General features: G+C 40.1%; 1 protein-coding gene across 1 annotated transcript in view; it reads right to left on the bottom strand.

Moving 5' to 3' along the window:
* The window catches only part of ptprt (protein tyrosine phosphatase receptor type T), a 216002-nt gene that overhangs the window by 105777 nt on the left and 96651 nt on the right, over window positions 1-13574 (bottom strand). The window contains exon 11 of the mRNA XM_041033529.1: window positions 12223-12297. Within this exon, the coding sequence (XP_040889463.1) occupies window positions 12223-12297 (75 nt within the window). The remainder of the gene's footprint in view (window positions 1-12222; window positions 12298-13574) is intronic.

Raw genomic sequence — 13574 nt, forward strand, 5'->3', positions numbered from 1 at the left:
AACCGCTGTCCTTTGTCAAAGGAGGACTGAAAGCAGTCAAGGTAACATAACCCAGAGACAGAAACAGAAAGAAGAGGGCGGTGAGGTCAGAGAAAAATAGAGATTAAATAAATAAATAAATAAATAAAGGACACAGATATAACTGAGAAAATGAGCACAGGAAAATAGAAGAGAAAAACCAAGACATTAAGAAATGTTGTGAAGCAAAAGAAAGATGGGGATAGATGTGAGGATGATAAAGAGAGGAAAGAAGGCACAACTGAAAAAGAAAGACCGGAAAAAAAGTGGTAGAAGATGAATTAAATTTAAAAAAAAGAGAAGGCTGGAAAGAGAGAGACCAAAAACCCTCAAGTGGGGGTCCCTGGGATCCTGCACATGAATTTATCTGTTCTCTCACAGACATGAACCAAGCAGCCTCTTGTTATGACCTTGATAGACAAAGACAGCCGATTAATAGAGTGATACTGCTGCGTGGCAGTTCGGTTTAATCTCCTGTCTCGCTCATCTTCGCCCCCTCTGCAATAACAACACAAGGTTGGTAGTGGAATTCACTGAGCTAAAGGCTTAAGCACCTAACCTTGGCACGCTCTGTAATAGCTGCCATAGTCCACAATGACTGCAGTGATGAGATGTTGTTCCTTTAAAAACCCTGAACGCCTTCAACACGTTCACCGTCTTTGTAACCTGATCACAGACAGCGTCCAGGTCTTGAAGCTACGGTACGCCACCTCTGAAAAAGTCAAAATTAAGAAAATACATCTGTCACTCTCCGTCCTACGTGTTAATGCTGAGGAAATGCAGCCTTTTCTTTCCCTGCGTGTTTTCAATGGAAATGAGATGTCAAATAGACATTTTAATGGTGGAGTTCAGTATTAAGTGCTGTACTTTTTGAAAGTGGATAGTGGATATTTCTTAGTAAAAAAAAAAAATAGTACATTAAGTGGATCCTGAATGTTTTATGTGAGATTAAAAAAAAAATGTTACTCTTAGACAACTGTTCAAGAGGAGCTACAATATCTCAAAGCTGAAAATTTACTCAGAAAAAAAAGATGAAGGGCAGACTTTCCACCGTCCTCCGTGCCAATTAAACTGTAGAGTGGTAGTTAAGAATGAACCAGGATTTTTAAAAAGAATTTATACGTTTCAATGCTGATTGAGTGCTTGATTAAAGTCACTCAGTGACATTCACTCATCTTCTATACCGCTTGATCCGTCAGGGTCGCGGGGAGCTGACAATGGGGGCGGGGTACACCCTGGACTGGTCGCCAGTCACAGGGCCGGCACACAAAGACAGACAACCACTCACGCACACACTCACACCTAGGGGCAATTTAGAGTAGCCAATTAACCTAATGTGCATGTTTTTGGGGATTGTGGGAAGGAAACCGGAGTACTCGGAGAAAACCCACGCAGGCACAGGGTGAACACGCAAACCCCGCACAGAAGAGACAGAGGGTTCGATCCTGGAACGCTTTTGCAGTGTTAACCACTGCACCACCGTGCCACCCATGGATCCTATTTTAAATTTTTTTTTTTATATATTTGCTTGAAGCAGACTGCCACTTCAGCTCTGACGAGAACAGAAACTGTGTCATAATGTGTGACGAACGTGGTCGGACAAAATATGTGCAACGGTTCTTGAAGCTGTGATTAGTTCCACAACAGCGCTAACCTAACCGGTTGCTATAGAAAGGCAGGGTGGCTCTGTTTTGGAAAGTTACCCCTCATCCAGATTTTGGAAAGGTGCTCTTCAACGCTCTCAGACAGTCTGAGCAGCATTTTGTTTTGAAATATACATTAGCCTTATGTTGTCAGTGATACCTGATACCTTCAGATAAAGAAATTATTTTCAGTATAGAGTGATAACACATCCTGTTACTATGTGAGCTGCATTGGTAACGTGATGTCAATATGTGGCTGTACTCAATAAATCTCTTTTTGGGAGCATCTACCTTGTGTGCTCCCATCACCCTTTAGTCTATTTAATGTCTTAATATGGTAAAGAATTATTTAATGAAACAGTGCAGCTGTATATAAACTATCTGGCACATGGCAAAGGACAATAAATCGAATTTCAGGACGAAATGAATATTATGTGGTGATAGATTTAAGCACATATTTTGAACACCAACCCTAAACTTTACATTTCTGGTGCAAGCAGTGACTTCTCTGGTTGCTAAATATTAACTTAACCAACTAATTTTTAGACAATCAGGCCTGATATGCAGAAAAATGTAGCCCTTTGTTTTTGAGCCATTAACACCATTGGAAAATAACCAAGGCAGGACATGTTCTGATAATCAGCAGAGGGGTCTAGAAGTGTGAATTTCCGCTTGTCTGTCTGTCAAGCACATTACAGTTACATGAGAGCCTCGAGCGGCCATGCAAGAGACAAGTTCACACGTTCCCGTGTAGTCTGTGCCCTGGTAATCACCCCACAGGTGTATTAAACCTCAATTTCCCCCCTGAGTGATCCACAATATGTATCACCTGACACATTACAGCACGACCCCATTTGTTCACACTTCACCAGCCCACGTGCTGATTGGGTTCAACAGTTCATAATGTAACAGTAGAGGACCCCACCTGGCAGCGGGTTCAGCTCCATTTAACATTGTGATTGGCCAGTTTGGGAGCCACTCAGCCAATCAGGCAAACCGTGACAGGGCTCTGACCGGGGCAGCGGAGAAGTGATCTAATGCGACTGTGTCCATTACAAGAGGGTAAAAAACGAGACGAAGCAAATCGGTACAGCAGAATAGGATTGATTGACAACTGGTGCAAACGCAATATGGAGGATACCGTGGCCTCAATTAGAATTGTATTGTCACTGCAAGATAACAGGTGGCCTGTAAGTATGTACAATTTATGGATCCATTTTGCTGTCTTGCCACAGGTACTGGCAGCTGGTGTGGGTATTATTTTGTTGGCACACGTCGAGTCATCGAAAAAAAAAAAAAAAACGAGTTGGAACAGAAGATGGCCTCATCCTGTACCTAAACTATTTATCCGGCCAGGTGACTCTCCTTATTTTTTTCACAAATGGAAATATCAAGCGGGGCATTGTAAAATACACAGTTACAGACATTTTTAATTTCTCTGGTGATCAAAAAGTCTCCAAAATTACTCAAGATCATTACTCTTTATCCGTCTCAAGCTGAAACTGTCTTCGCCGAGTGCGTACAGTAGGTAGTGTTGCCATGAGCAACGGAATTATGTGGCAAGGAAAATTAAGATGTGCAAGTGTAGTTTTAAAACTTGATATGTTTTCTTAATGAAAACATAGCGTACAGTGGCAAATCTTAAACATGTATTAACAGAATAAAGGATCACTTAGTTTTTATAAAATGAAATGGAATATGCTTCCTAAAATGTACTGGTAGTACCTAAAGTAACACAAATCCTCATGCTCACTTATATCCACTATCAGGTTGTCCATGAATCTGTGTTATTGCTGAAGACAACATTGCTCATCTTTATATGTAGTGCAGAAGAAATGAACAGAGAAGGAGCAGGGAGGGTCTACGTGGTAATGGACAGAAGAGGGTCTTTAAATTCTGTATTTTTCCTGTAAAATCCTCCCAGGAGAACCACATGAAATATCGATCTGAGAGGTAAAACTGCTCTGAAGTCTCTGTAGGCGCCAGAATTCACAACCACTTGGCCTTCACAATGACAAGCCGTCCTACCAGGGGAACACTGTGCAGACAGCAACACGGTTACTGGTGGCTATGGGGAATATATACACACAGATACTGACTCTCTAGCTCATAAATATGGTGGGAAGGGATACTGCAATGCTAAACAATGCACACTTACTGATACTGAGAAAAATATGGTAGAGTATTCCATCTAAATACATTGTTGAATGTTAGCTTAGCATCTTAGAATAACAGACAATCAAGGTTTTGTTCAAAGTCTGTGTTCAGACAGACTATTCAGTCAATAGATTATAACTTGGAAATGAAGCCGAAGGTGAAGCAGAGGAGAGATGAACTTAGTTTGAACCCTTAATGTCTTTTTTGTGTATTTCTTTTGGTTCAGGAACACGGATACACTGTTCAAATATTTTCCCTTCACATTAACCATGGCGAAGTGGAATGCAGACTCTGGATTATTTCATTATACTCTACAATGTTGGAGAGTACTCTCATAAAAAAGAAAAAATGCCCATATGCTAGATGTAACTTTCATTTGTCTGTGTTGAAAATGTTGAACACTGTTACTTTAACATGTTGTTTTTCTTCTGTTTATGTTGAAAACTTGTCTGAGCAGGATGAAAATGACTTTACATAAACCCTGACTGAAGCTGAGAGAAAATGAAGGACTGAGCTGGAGCACGCAAATGTGTTTCTGCTGTATTCTGTCTTAATGCAGAAGAGAAGAGGGATACATGCCTCACAGGACACTTTCTCAGTGTTTGCCAGTATAACTGTGACAACAGTGAGCTGGTGATGATATTGATTGCACTCAACAGGCATTAATCCCCAAGAGTTCCGTGTGTTGCTAAATGCACACCAGCATCGTGGGTATGTATGTGTGCACTTGTGTAATATCCTTTTCATTTATACATTTCTCTCCGCACTTTCTTTTTTTCCTTTTTATTTCCCCTACTTGGAGAGCATGATAAAATTATCAGGGAGGAATTATGGGTAAAACCAGAGATATTAAAAACATAATCTCATCCAAATGGGGAGAAGATTGATTCTCCTAGCTACCAACGCACTGCAGCAGCCCTGAATGGCATATTAAATGCTTTTTTTTCCCTCTGTGTGTGTGTGTGTGTCACAGGTACAGATCGTTGTTTGAGCATAGCTGCAGAGTGTGTGTATGCAAACACATGAACTTTCCTCTTTATTCTGTTTTTGTTGCATCAGTGTGTTTGTGTCAGGTCTGAATGTGCATGCAGTGACTGACCTTCTTGCTGTTTTCACATCTACTGTCTAATCTATTAAAATGGAAAGAAAAATAAAAGTTAATAAAGTCTATATTTGGGATTTGCTGCAGTATTTGTGCGTGTAAATCTAATGTAAAAGATATGTACATATCTTCAAAGTGCATGTGTGTTATGCAGGTTATGTAAGCCTGCAGTTGCTGGCGTGTGTATTTGTGTGTGTCGGGGGTTGATGTGAAGGTTTAGCTTTTAGGTATTGTTTGTCAGCAGCTGTGGGGTGCATCCTCTGTGGATTAGCGTTAGCATGGCTGAGTGTGTTTAACAGGATTACTAATCTGAACTATGCTGCCACAGCGCTGTGTCTCAGTGTGTGTGCATATCTTTTCTTAAATGTGCCTTTGACTGTGTTTCTGAATATCTGTGTGTGTGTGTGTGTGTGTGTGTGTGTGTGTGTGTCAGTATGAAATAATGCACCTGTGTATCAGTGTGCGTGCACTGGGTGCCTTTGTGAATGTGGTTCTATCTAGCCTTGTGAATGTGTGTGTGTGTGTGTTTGTGTGTGTGTGTGTGTGTGTGTGTGTGTGTGTGTGTGTTTGAATGTGCGTGTGGTCAGTTGATGATGAATTAACATATCTTGAGTCTCCATAACTTAGTAAACAATAGGGGCCAATGCTAAAAGTTGCCTCTCAATCCCTCTCTTTCTCTGTCACACACACACACTAGTTTCCATTAATGCTGACATTAATTTTAAGGTCATCAGGACACGGTTTACTAAGTACTTTAGAGCTTTTAAGAACTAAAACGAATTATATGCTCCATCATCTGGTCCCTGTGGAGCTTTTTGGAGTGAGTGAGTGTGTGTGTGTGTGCGTGTGTGTGACTGTTATATTGACAATATACATTATACTGTAAACTGAAAAAAAAAAAAAAAAAAAACAGAAAAAGGACAAAATATTTAATGTACAGCTTCTTTCTGGCTCCTTCATATTTAACAATTAAGAGTGAATTTGATACGTGATGTTTGTATGAATTAAAGTCTACATTTTTTATCCTGGCATCATTGTTTATATGAAAAAGACGGAAAGTTAAAGCTTTTAAGTAGGAGATTAATCTATAGCATGTACTGAGTGTTTTTGTGTGGCAATGCATGACAGTTTTGCGTGTTTGTGAGTGTGTGTATCATACTGCATGTATCATCCATCCTCTCCCCAGTCCTGACCTGCTGACAGCTACATGACAGCTTCCATATCCCCGCTCTAGCCATTTTCCGAAAACAATCCCAAAATGCAGTGCAACATGTCAAATGATGACCAAATCAATTACCGGGATACACAAACACGTTGTGTTCGATTGGAACTTTGATTCCCTCTCGAAGGGAATTTGTTTCTGACAAAGTAACACGGCTAAAGGCCAAAGTGAATTGCAGGTTAGGACACAGCTGCTGTAAGCTGACAGCCACAAAAGCAGGAAGGCCTGCAGGGAGGGTTAGGCCTTCAGGCTATAAAACACAGCCTGGAACTTAGGTGACAAACCACACAACTCAGTCTGAGTGACTTCCAATAAATGAGCAGGGAAAAAAAAAAATCAATTATGAAGCTAATGTCAGCGCAGTGGATTTACACTTAAAACTAAATTATCTCACAGTTACTCATCACTTTCTCCATAAATGCCAATCAGGCAGAATATACAGTATTCAGCAGCATATGACAATGCAAAATAGATTAACTTTGTTTTATGAAGACTGCTCAAACTGATGCACAACCAACACAAAACAGCTGCTCCAAGCTTTAGAAGCTGAGCTTTTTGTGCCAAGGTCACATTAGTAACAACTCAGGTTTTATTAGCTTGTTTAAGTTCAGAGTCTTTTTCAGAAATCCAGCACGGGGGGAGCTTGTGCTCTGAAATTGAGAATGTTTCCTGAAAGGCAGCGATATACCGTGATGCAATTATCGAGTGGTAATTGCTGGCATTTTTCCCTGCGGGTCATCAAAAGCATGACTCACTGAAACTTTCAAATCATTTCCTTTTTATTGTTGGCATTAATTGCTGTAGTTTTGGTCTATTTACTTCTGGGTTAGAATGACACTGGAACGTTGGAGTGCTGGCACATTTATACGACAGTGGAGCCCCATAAGTCCAAGTGACCCAAAAATCATAAACATTTATTTGGAGGCAGAAATGAAACAGAACAAGCAGAACAAACAACAGCAAAAGTTATGTAATGCTGCTGTTTTCACTCACGAGCTGTATTTTAAAAATTTTTTTTTTTTAGACAGAGGCCACCAAATATAGCACAAACTAGAATCTGCAGTTGTATGCCTCTGCCAGTCCATCAAGTTGCAGTTTGCATCCATGTCTGTCCTCACTCATAAAAGTAGAGAAGACTTTGGAGGAGCATGAAGTAGCATTAAGTGTTTTTGCAAAGCATTATTATGTCATGGCGAACTTTTATCCTTTTAGATGTTTGTGTGAAATTTTGTCACAATAAATCTAATCAATTCATACTTACGTCCAAATAAACGTTTGTGCCAAATTTGATAAAAATGTCATTTTTAAGGTGGAATCTGGTTCATGAGCACAGGATGGATGGACGGACAGACAACCTGAAAACTGTTTTTCCATTGCTTATTCCACAATCTTGCATTTTAAGTCATAGATACAGTCACTGAAAAGTTAAGTAACTTTACTCTTGCTCAAAGTTGTGTTACTCTCGGGATCAAACAAAGGTCCTTCTAAACCCCAGGGCGAGATAAGTGCATGATCTCACTGAGTCATTTTTACTGAAGTGAATCAACGCTTTAGGTGACTGACTCGATTTGTAACAGCACAGAAAAAAAAAATCTGTCTGTCTAACTATCCGTCTTCTCTGTGTCTTTCCACCCCTCTTTATTCTTCTCTGTCCCCAGATGCTGGTGAGTACTTTATGATCTGGTCAGATTTACGTGGGGACAAGTGAACATTTTGTTGCTATGCTGTGGAGCAGATGGAAAATTCATAGTGGAGTTGGAAGGGCGAACTTAGCATAAGACAACAATTTGCCACAAGGTCTGTCTGGCAGACACCGAGGCATGGTACACCTGTCTGCATACACAATGCTACAGATGGACGGAAAGAAAAAAAACACCCCAAAAAATCCTTGAGCCTGAGTCTGCCTTCACTGCTGGATCTGTATTTTTCTTTTCTCTGATTTTCTTCAAGTTGGTTTCTGTCACTTCCTGTCTCTCTTTGCTTTTGATTCTCTCCTTCTCTCTTGGGTTTTATTTCTTTGCCTCTCTGGAATATGGTCTGTTTCTCTTTTACTTTCTCTGTCTCCCAGTTTCTCTCCTTCCATATTTCTCTGTCAGCTGTAGACAAAGTTGAAACCCTGCCTGCTCCCTGTACAGCTTCAACGACATTTCATCCATTGCTGACTGGTATAGTGCCCTTAAAATACCACATTACACATCATACATATTCACCTACAAACATCCCTAAGGAGTTTTTTTTTTTTTTCTTTTAACAGTCTGACTCAATCTGCTGCAAATTCAGAGGGCAAAGTGACTCACTAAGCAGCAAGCAGGCAGCACTTGGTGATGGGAAAACAGGAGGAGGATAGGTTGTGAAGAACAGTGTGTGTTTGTGTTGGTGTAGGCTTGTGTGTGTGTGTGAGGAAGTGTAGGTTAATGACAAAGATAATTCAGGTATGATTCCTTCTACATTTGACTTTTGCTATTCAGTTACACACATTCGCATTACACACACGCACACACACACACACACGAACGCACGTACTGATAGCAAGCCACATGTTGCATCAGTATTGCACAGCGCCAGAGTCAGTTACAACACGGCTCTGTACACCACCAATTATAATCGACCTCAGGACTAATGGTAATGGGAATTGAAGCTGACATTTAATACCAGAGTATGGATGACAGGGGCCGGGTTTGATGCTCCTGTGAACTGCAGAACCTGAATGCGTGCGGGGCATACAGACACTGCCAATACAGAAGTCCCACTTATCAGTGCATGCTGTCTGCTGCACTGAGCCACAATAAGGAAAAAAAAAAAACAAAACAGACATGACTTGTAAAATCACTGCCCCCTCAAAACATTAACAAATATGAGATACTGAAGCTGCGCTCAGACTGCAGACCCTCCTGTTCAGTTCAGCATTACTCATATCTGACTTAGTTCGGATGATGCAACTCAGAACTGATACGATGGCATATTAAAGAGATAAGTGTGCCAAGAGTGTAGCAAAGGCATTTTCAGTCACTGGGTTTGATATTTTACTCAGTGAAGTTTTTTTTTTTTTTTTTTAACTGCCTTGTTCTGTTGCAAAATGATGGCAGCTGTCTCCCATGAGCAGGATTTTATTACCACCATGGCAGCACTGACAAATGCTGATTTGAGTGAGTGTTCAACCATAAATTTTACACAGGTTACGTGGTCCGTGATATTATTCTATAAGTCATATGTACATGGACGAGAACAGAATACTGACAGTGATTTCATGTAGGCCATGTCTGTTCAAACTGGTTTGAAAACGATCAGATTTGTGTCTCATGTGAAAGGAATGTGAGAGAAATGGGATAGTTTAAGCTGCAGTGTAAACTCAGCTTTACTCATTAGTGTTAAAGAGACTAATTGGGTTTTACTGCATAATAGCTGAAATATGAATTTCTGAAGGACTGTGGTAGGAGAGATGAACGAAGTGGGACTTCTGCCACCTGGCTAGTGCTGCACAGAGGGAGTGTAATATAAAACCAGGGCTGTGTTCGTTTTACTTTCAAATCAATCTGTTCAAAAAGTGGACGGACTTCAAATTTTATAGGAGTCACATTCACCGGACCATTAACAGACACTGCCGTTAATACTGTCGTGCAACTGCGTGTTTTATATTTGGGAAACTATGTTACACAATTTTTGGATGCTAGATTTGGTGAAAGCAAAACAAGAGCTGACAAATTCCACTTTCCGATTTCACTCAGAGATTGAGCTGAAAGTGAGTCGAACTGAGCCCAGACACAGTGTAGAAGTGGGATCGTTAACATTATCTTTCAGTCCTCTGGGTTTACACAACATACAGAGGGTTAAGCAAGTGGCTTTAGCTGCTCTCACTGAGAGAGAATACAATGAGAATACTTAGAATACAGGTGACTGAGAGTGGATGAGGGTTAGGAGATGAATCACAGTGCTGTATGTTGCTCAGACTGATTGCAGTTGAATACATCATCTTGAATTGTGCTTGTGTTCGCCTTTATGAATACATGTGTTTCATCTTGTCTATAGAGTGCTATGACCATGTAATCATTTGACAGCATGGACAAATGGGCCACTGGACACGAGGAATGCAGTTATTATTATTATTAATTTTAATTTATTATCTGGTAAGTCTAGTATATGAAGTGTTTATTTTTAAAGCTGTGAAATGTTGCTGCATTAAAATGAAATGCCGTTTTAATGCACACAGAGGTTTTCTGCTTTCATCTGCATGGAGGAAATTATCCCGCTTCATATGAATACAATCTGTATTTATTCAATTTAGGATTTCACCTGTGTCCACAGTTGTGCATGATATGCATAATTCTTTGTACTGGGCCTTGCAGCCTCAATTTCCCTCAGGACAATAAGTGTTATTGTATTCATGTGAAGTCATCTCATAGTCTTGACAAAGAACTGTGACAGCAGTTTACGATGATGCTCGCGGCTGGCTGATTCCCTGTTTTGTCCCCATTGTTCACATCAACATTTTGATTGTTGTATCGCTGAATGACATTCATATTCCGCTATCACGTCTCTGAGTTGTTAAATAAAAGCCTAAAAGGATTAGCATAGATGTGTTTTTGACAAAGTGCAGTAAACAATGTTTAGCTGCTGTGTTTTTATTGAAAGCAGATGACTGGATTTTAAAGAACGGCTGCACTAAATAAATCACAGAGAAATGAAATGGTTTTATTATAAAGGACTCATTCTCATTACGTCTTATGACAGCCAATAACTTCAGTAATAAGAAATATTAGATTTTACTTCACATCAGAACATTTTCATCAGGTATTGGTGACACAAATTAATTGGTGATCTTTTAAAGGTCGTATATCTCATTATGCAGTGTCACTTATTTATGTATTTAAATGCCTTCTTGAGTGTAGCTTTGCTGGCGAAGGTCAGAGGTTTGAAAACAGTCTCCTGATCTTAGGAACAAATTTTAAAAAATGAAGTACGTTTTCTTTCAAATGCAAGTGGCCTTGCATTTGAAAGAAAACGTACTTCATTTTTTAAAATTTGTCCCAGTGTTCCAGATCAGTGCTGCTTCAGTGGCTTGACCTCCCATTTCCAACAGTTCAATGTTTAGTGACTTGCTAAGTCTGTGAGCCAGGCACACATTTAAAGTGTCACTATGTACAGTATTAGATAAGTCACAACAAATGCCAGGGACTTACAAATGAAAGCAAGATGGTAAGCAATGAGTTGCAGAGTGTGTATTTCGGCCGAGGAGTGATTCAGAGGGAAGTGGCGTCAGTGATCAGTGGAGGATCATGTTCGGTGGATTGATTGAGTTTGGTTTTGGGTTCATCCCAAACCAAACACCACTGAAATCAATCCACCTCTTAAACAACCAATTCTGAATGTGTACTCTGCCAAATTAAAGAATGTCACACCTAAAGAGTTAAAGAGTTGGACTGTAACTACAAAGCTGATAGACAGCAGAATGTTTAAATCCAAAAAGTCAGAGGTGTATTCTTGGTAGCTAAATTATCACGTCTACTCTTGGTGCCACTTCAAATGGCATCGGTGCAAATTTGCCTTGAAACTGGTTGTAGAGATTGGAGAGTTATGATAATGACCTTCAATAAACACGTCAGCATCACAGATTATATTGTATGTGATTTGTATCTCACATTATTTTAAATAAATGTTAAAGTGCATGTTGTATCAACGATGAAAACCTAAGACGGAGAAGTCAAAGCTGATCACTCAAGGGAGGGAAATGTACTTAATACTATGTAGAAGGAAATCACCACCATCCATTGTTGTCTGTGTGTGTGTGTGTGTGTGTGTGTGTGTGTGTGTGTGTGTGTGCAGGACATAGAGAAAGAGGACGTTCAAACACAGCCAGCGACACTCGAAGCAGAGCAGACATGCAAACAAATGCAGTAAGATGGCAATAAAAAGGAGACAAAAACCAAAGAGTAAAAACAGAAAAGTCAAGAAACAAAGGAGGAAAGAGAAGAAGGGGCTGGGGGTTTAAGGCAGGGGGACAACCAAAATGAAAAAGGGGTTTGTGTCGTGTTTATGGTTGTACCGTGATGAAAAGATATAACATAGGGAGGAAAATATTCTGCCTATAAAGCAATAATCACCTTCGCTTGGGATGACTAGAATGTACGGCGTTGTTATTTGTCCCCTACCTATTACCACTAAGGCCAAGGGCCGCACGTCCCCGCCGGAAAGCATGAGAAAGAGAGGGAAGAGAGAAAACAAACAACAACAAAAAAGGAAAAAAAAGAAGAAAAAAGTCTAAGAAAAATAGACGTATAGTTTCCTTTATCCATTTCATCAAGGTTTAGATCTCCCTGGTTTTCAATTGCACAATCTGTCTTAGAGGAGAGAAATTGCAGTGGTGAGAGATAACACTAGAACATTGAGATCAATAGGACAACTAGCACTCAGGATGTGAACTGGGATGTGACTGTTCTTATGTGTCAACGAGCATCTTGACTGGCCCATTACCAGGAAAAGGCCTAACAAATGTGCTGCTGGTGAGGATGTTTAGTACCAAGGAGTGAGTCAGTGAACGCAGATGTGGTGCAGGGGGTTAACATTTGAGACTGTGGAGTCAGCCTGGCTTGACGGGTCAGTAAAAACAAAGGGAGTAGGAAATGGAAGAGAAAAGAAATGAAGTGATGGTGGAAAGAAAAAAAAGTATGAACTTTGTGGCGTGGCAAAGTCGGTGCAAAGACATATTCTGGCCTCTGGGTCCTGCTGCAAAGGTTTAGTTCACCAATCAGATCAGATAATACTTTCACCAAAGGCAAAAACAAATTGTTTGTTTATTCTCAGATTGTGATTTGTTCAGATTTGTTCATAGCAACTATGTTGAGGCAACTAATTGGCTGAAGTTGTCCCTCACTGTTACTTATCAGCTTTGAATGTTGGATGACTTGTATGGTGACAGGGTGATAATCAACTGTGAGACGTTTTATCCAAAGGTTTTCTTGTCTACATTTTCTCAGAGGCATAGTGTATAAATAATCTCACTGGTTAAATACCGTCTCAGTTGGGCAATCCAAAGAACCAGGTTTTCAGGGCAAGTAAGGCAGCCCACAAGTTCAGCTGCAAAGAAGCAATGGTGCATGGCAAAGTCTACTGATATAACCAAAGAATGAATGAGGTAGAGGTTGATAAGCCGGTTTCCTCCCAGGTCTTTCAGTTTCTTTATCAGGAAACCTTGGTGTGTATTATCACATATATACAACGGCCACTTACTGTACAAAAAGAAAATAAGATAAAATGTGTTGAAATCATAATCAATCTTTTAAAGTTTGTTTGTGCTTAGATTAATTTATGGTTAGGCCTGTTTCCGTGCAGGATATAATCTGGTGACGCAGCATGAATCAAAATCAGCCACCATTTAATAGACTGTGCACACAGATTGAGAGCAGAGGTAACAGACTTTAATTGATATCTAGCATTG

Source organism: Toxotes jaculatrix, chromosome 3 (genome assembly GCF_017976425.1).
Source record: "Toxotes jaculatrix isolate fToxJac2 chromosome 3, fToxJac2.pri, whole genome shotgun sequence".
In the NCBI taxonomy this organism is placed as follows: Eukaryota; Metazoa; Chordata; class Actinopteri; family Toxotidae; genus Toxotes; species Toxotes jaculatrix.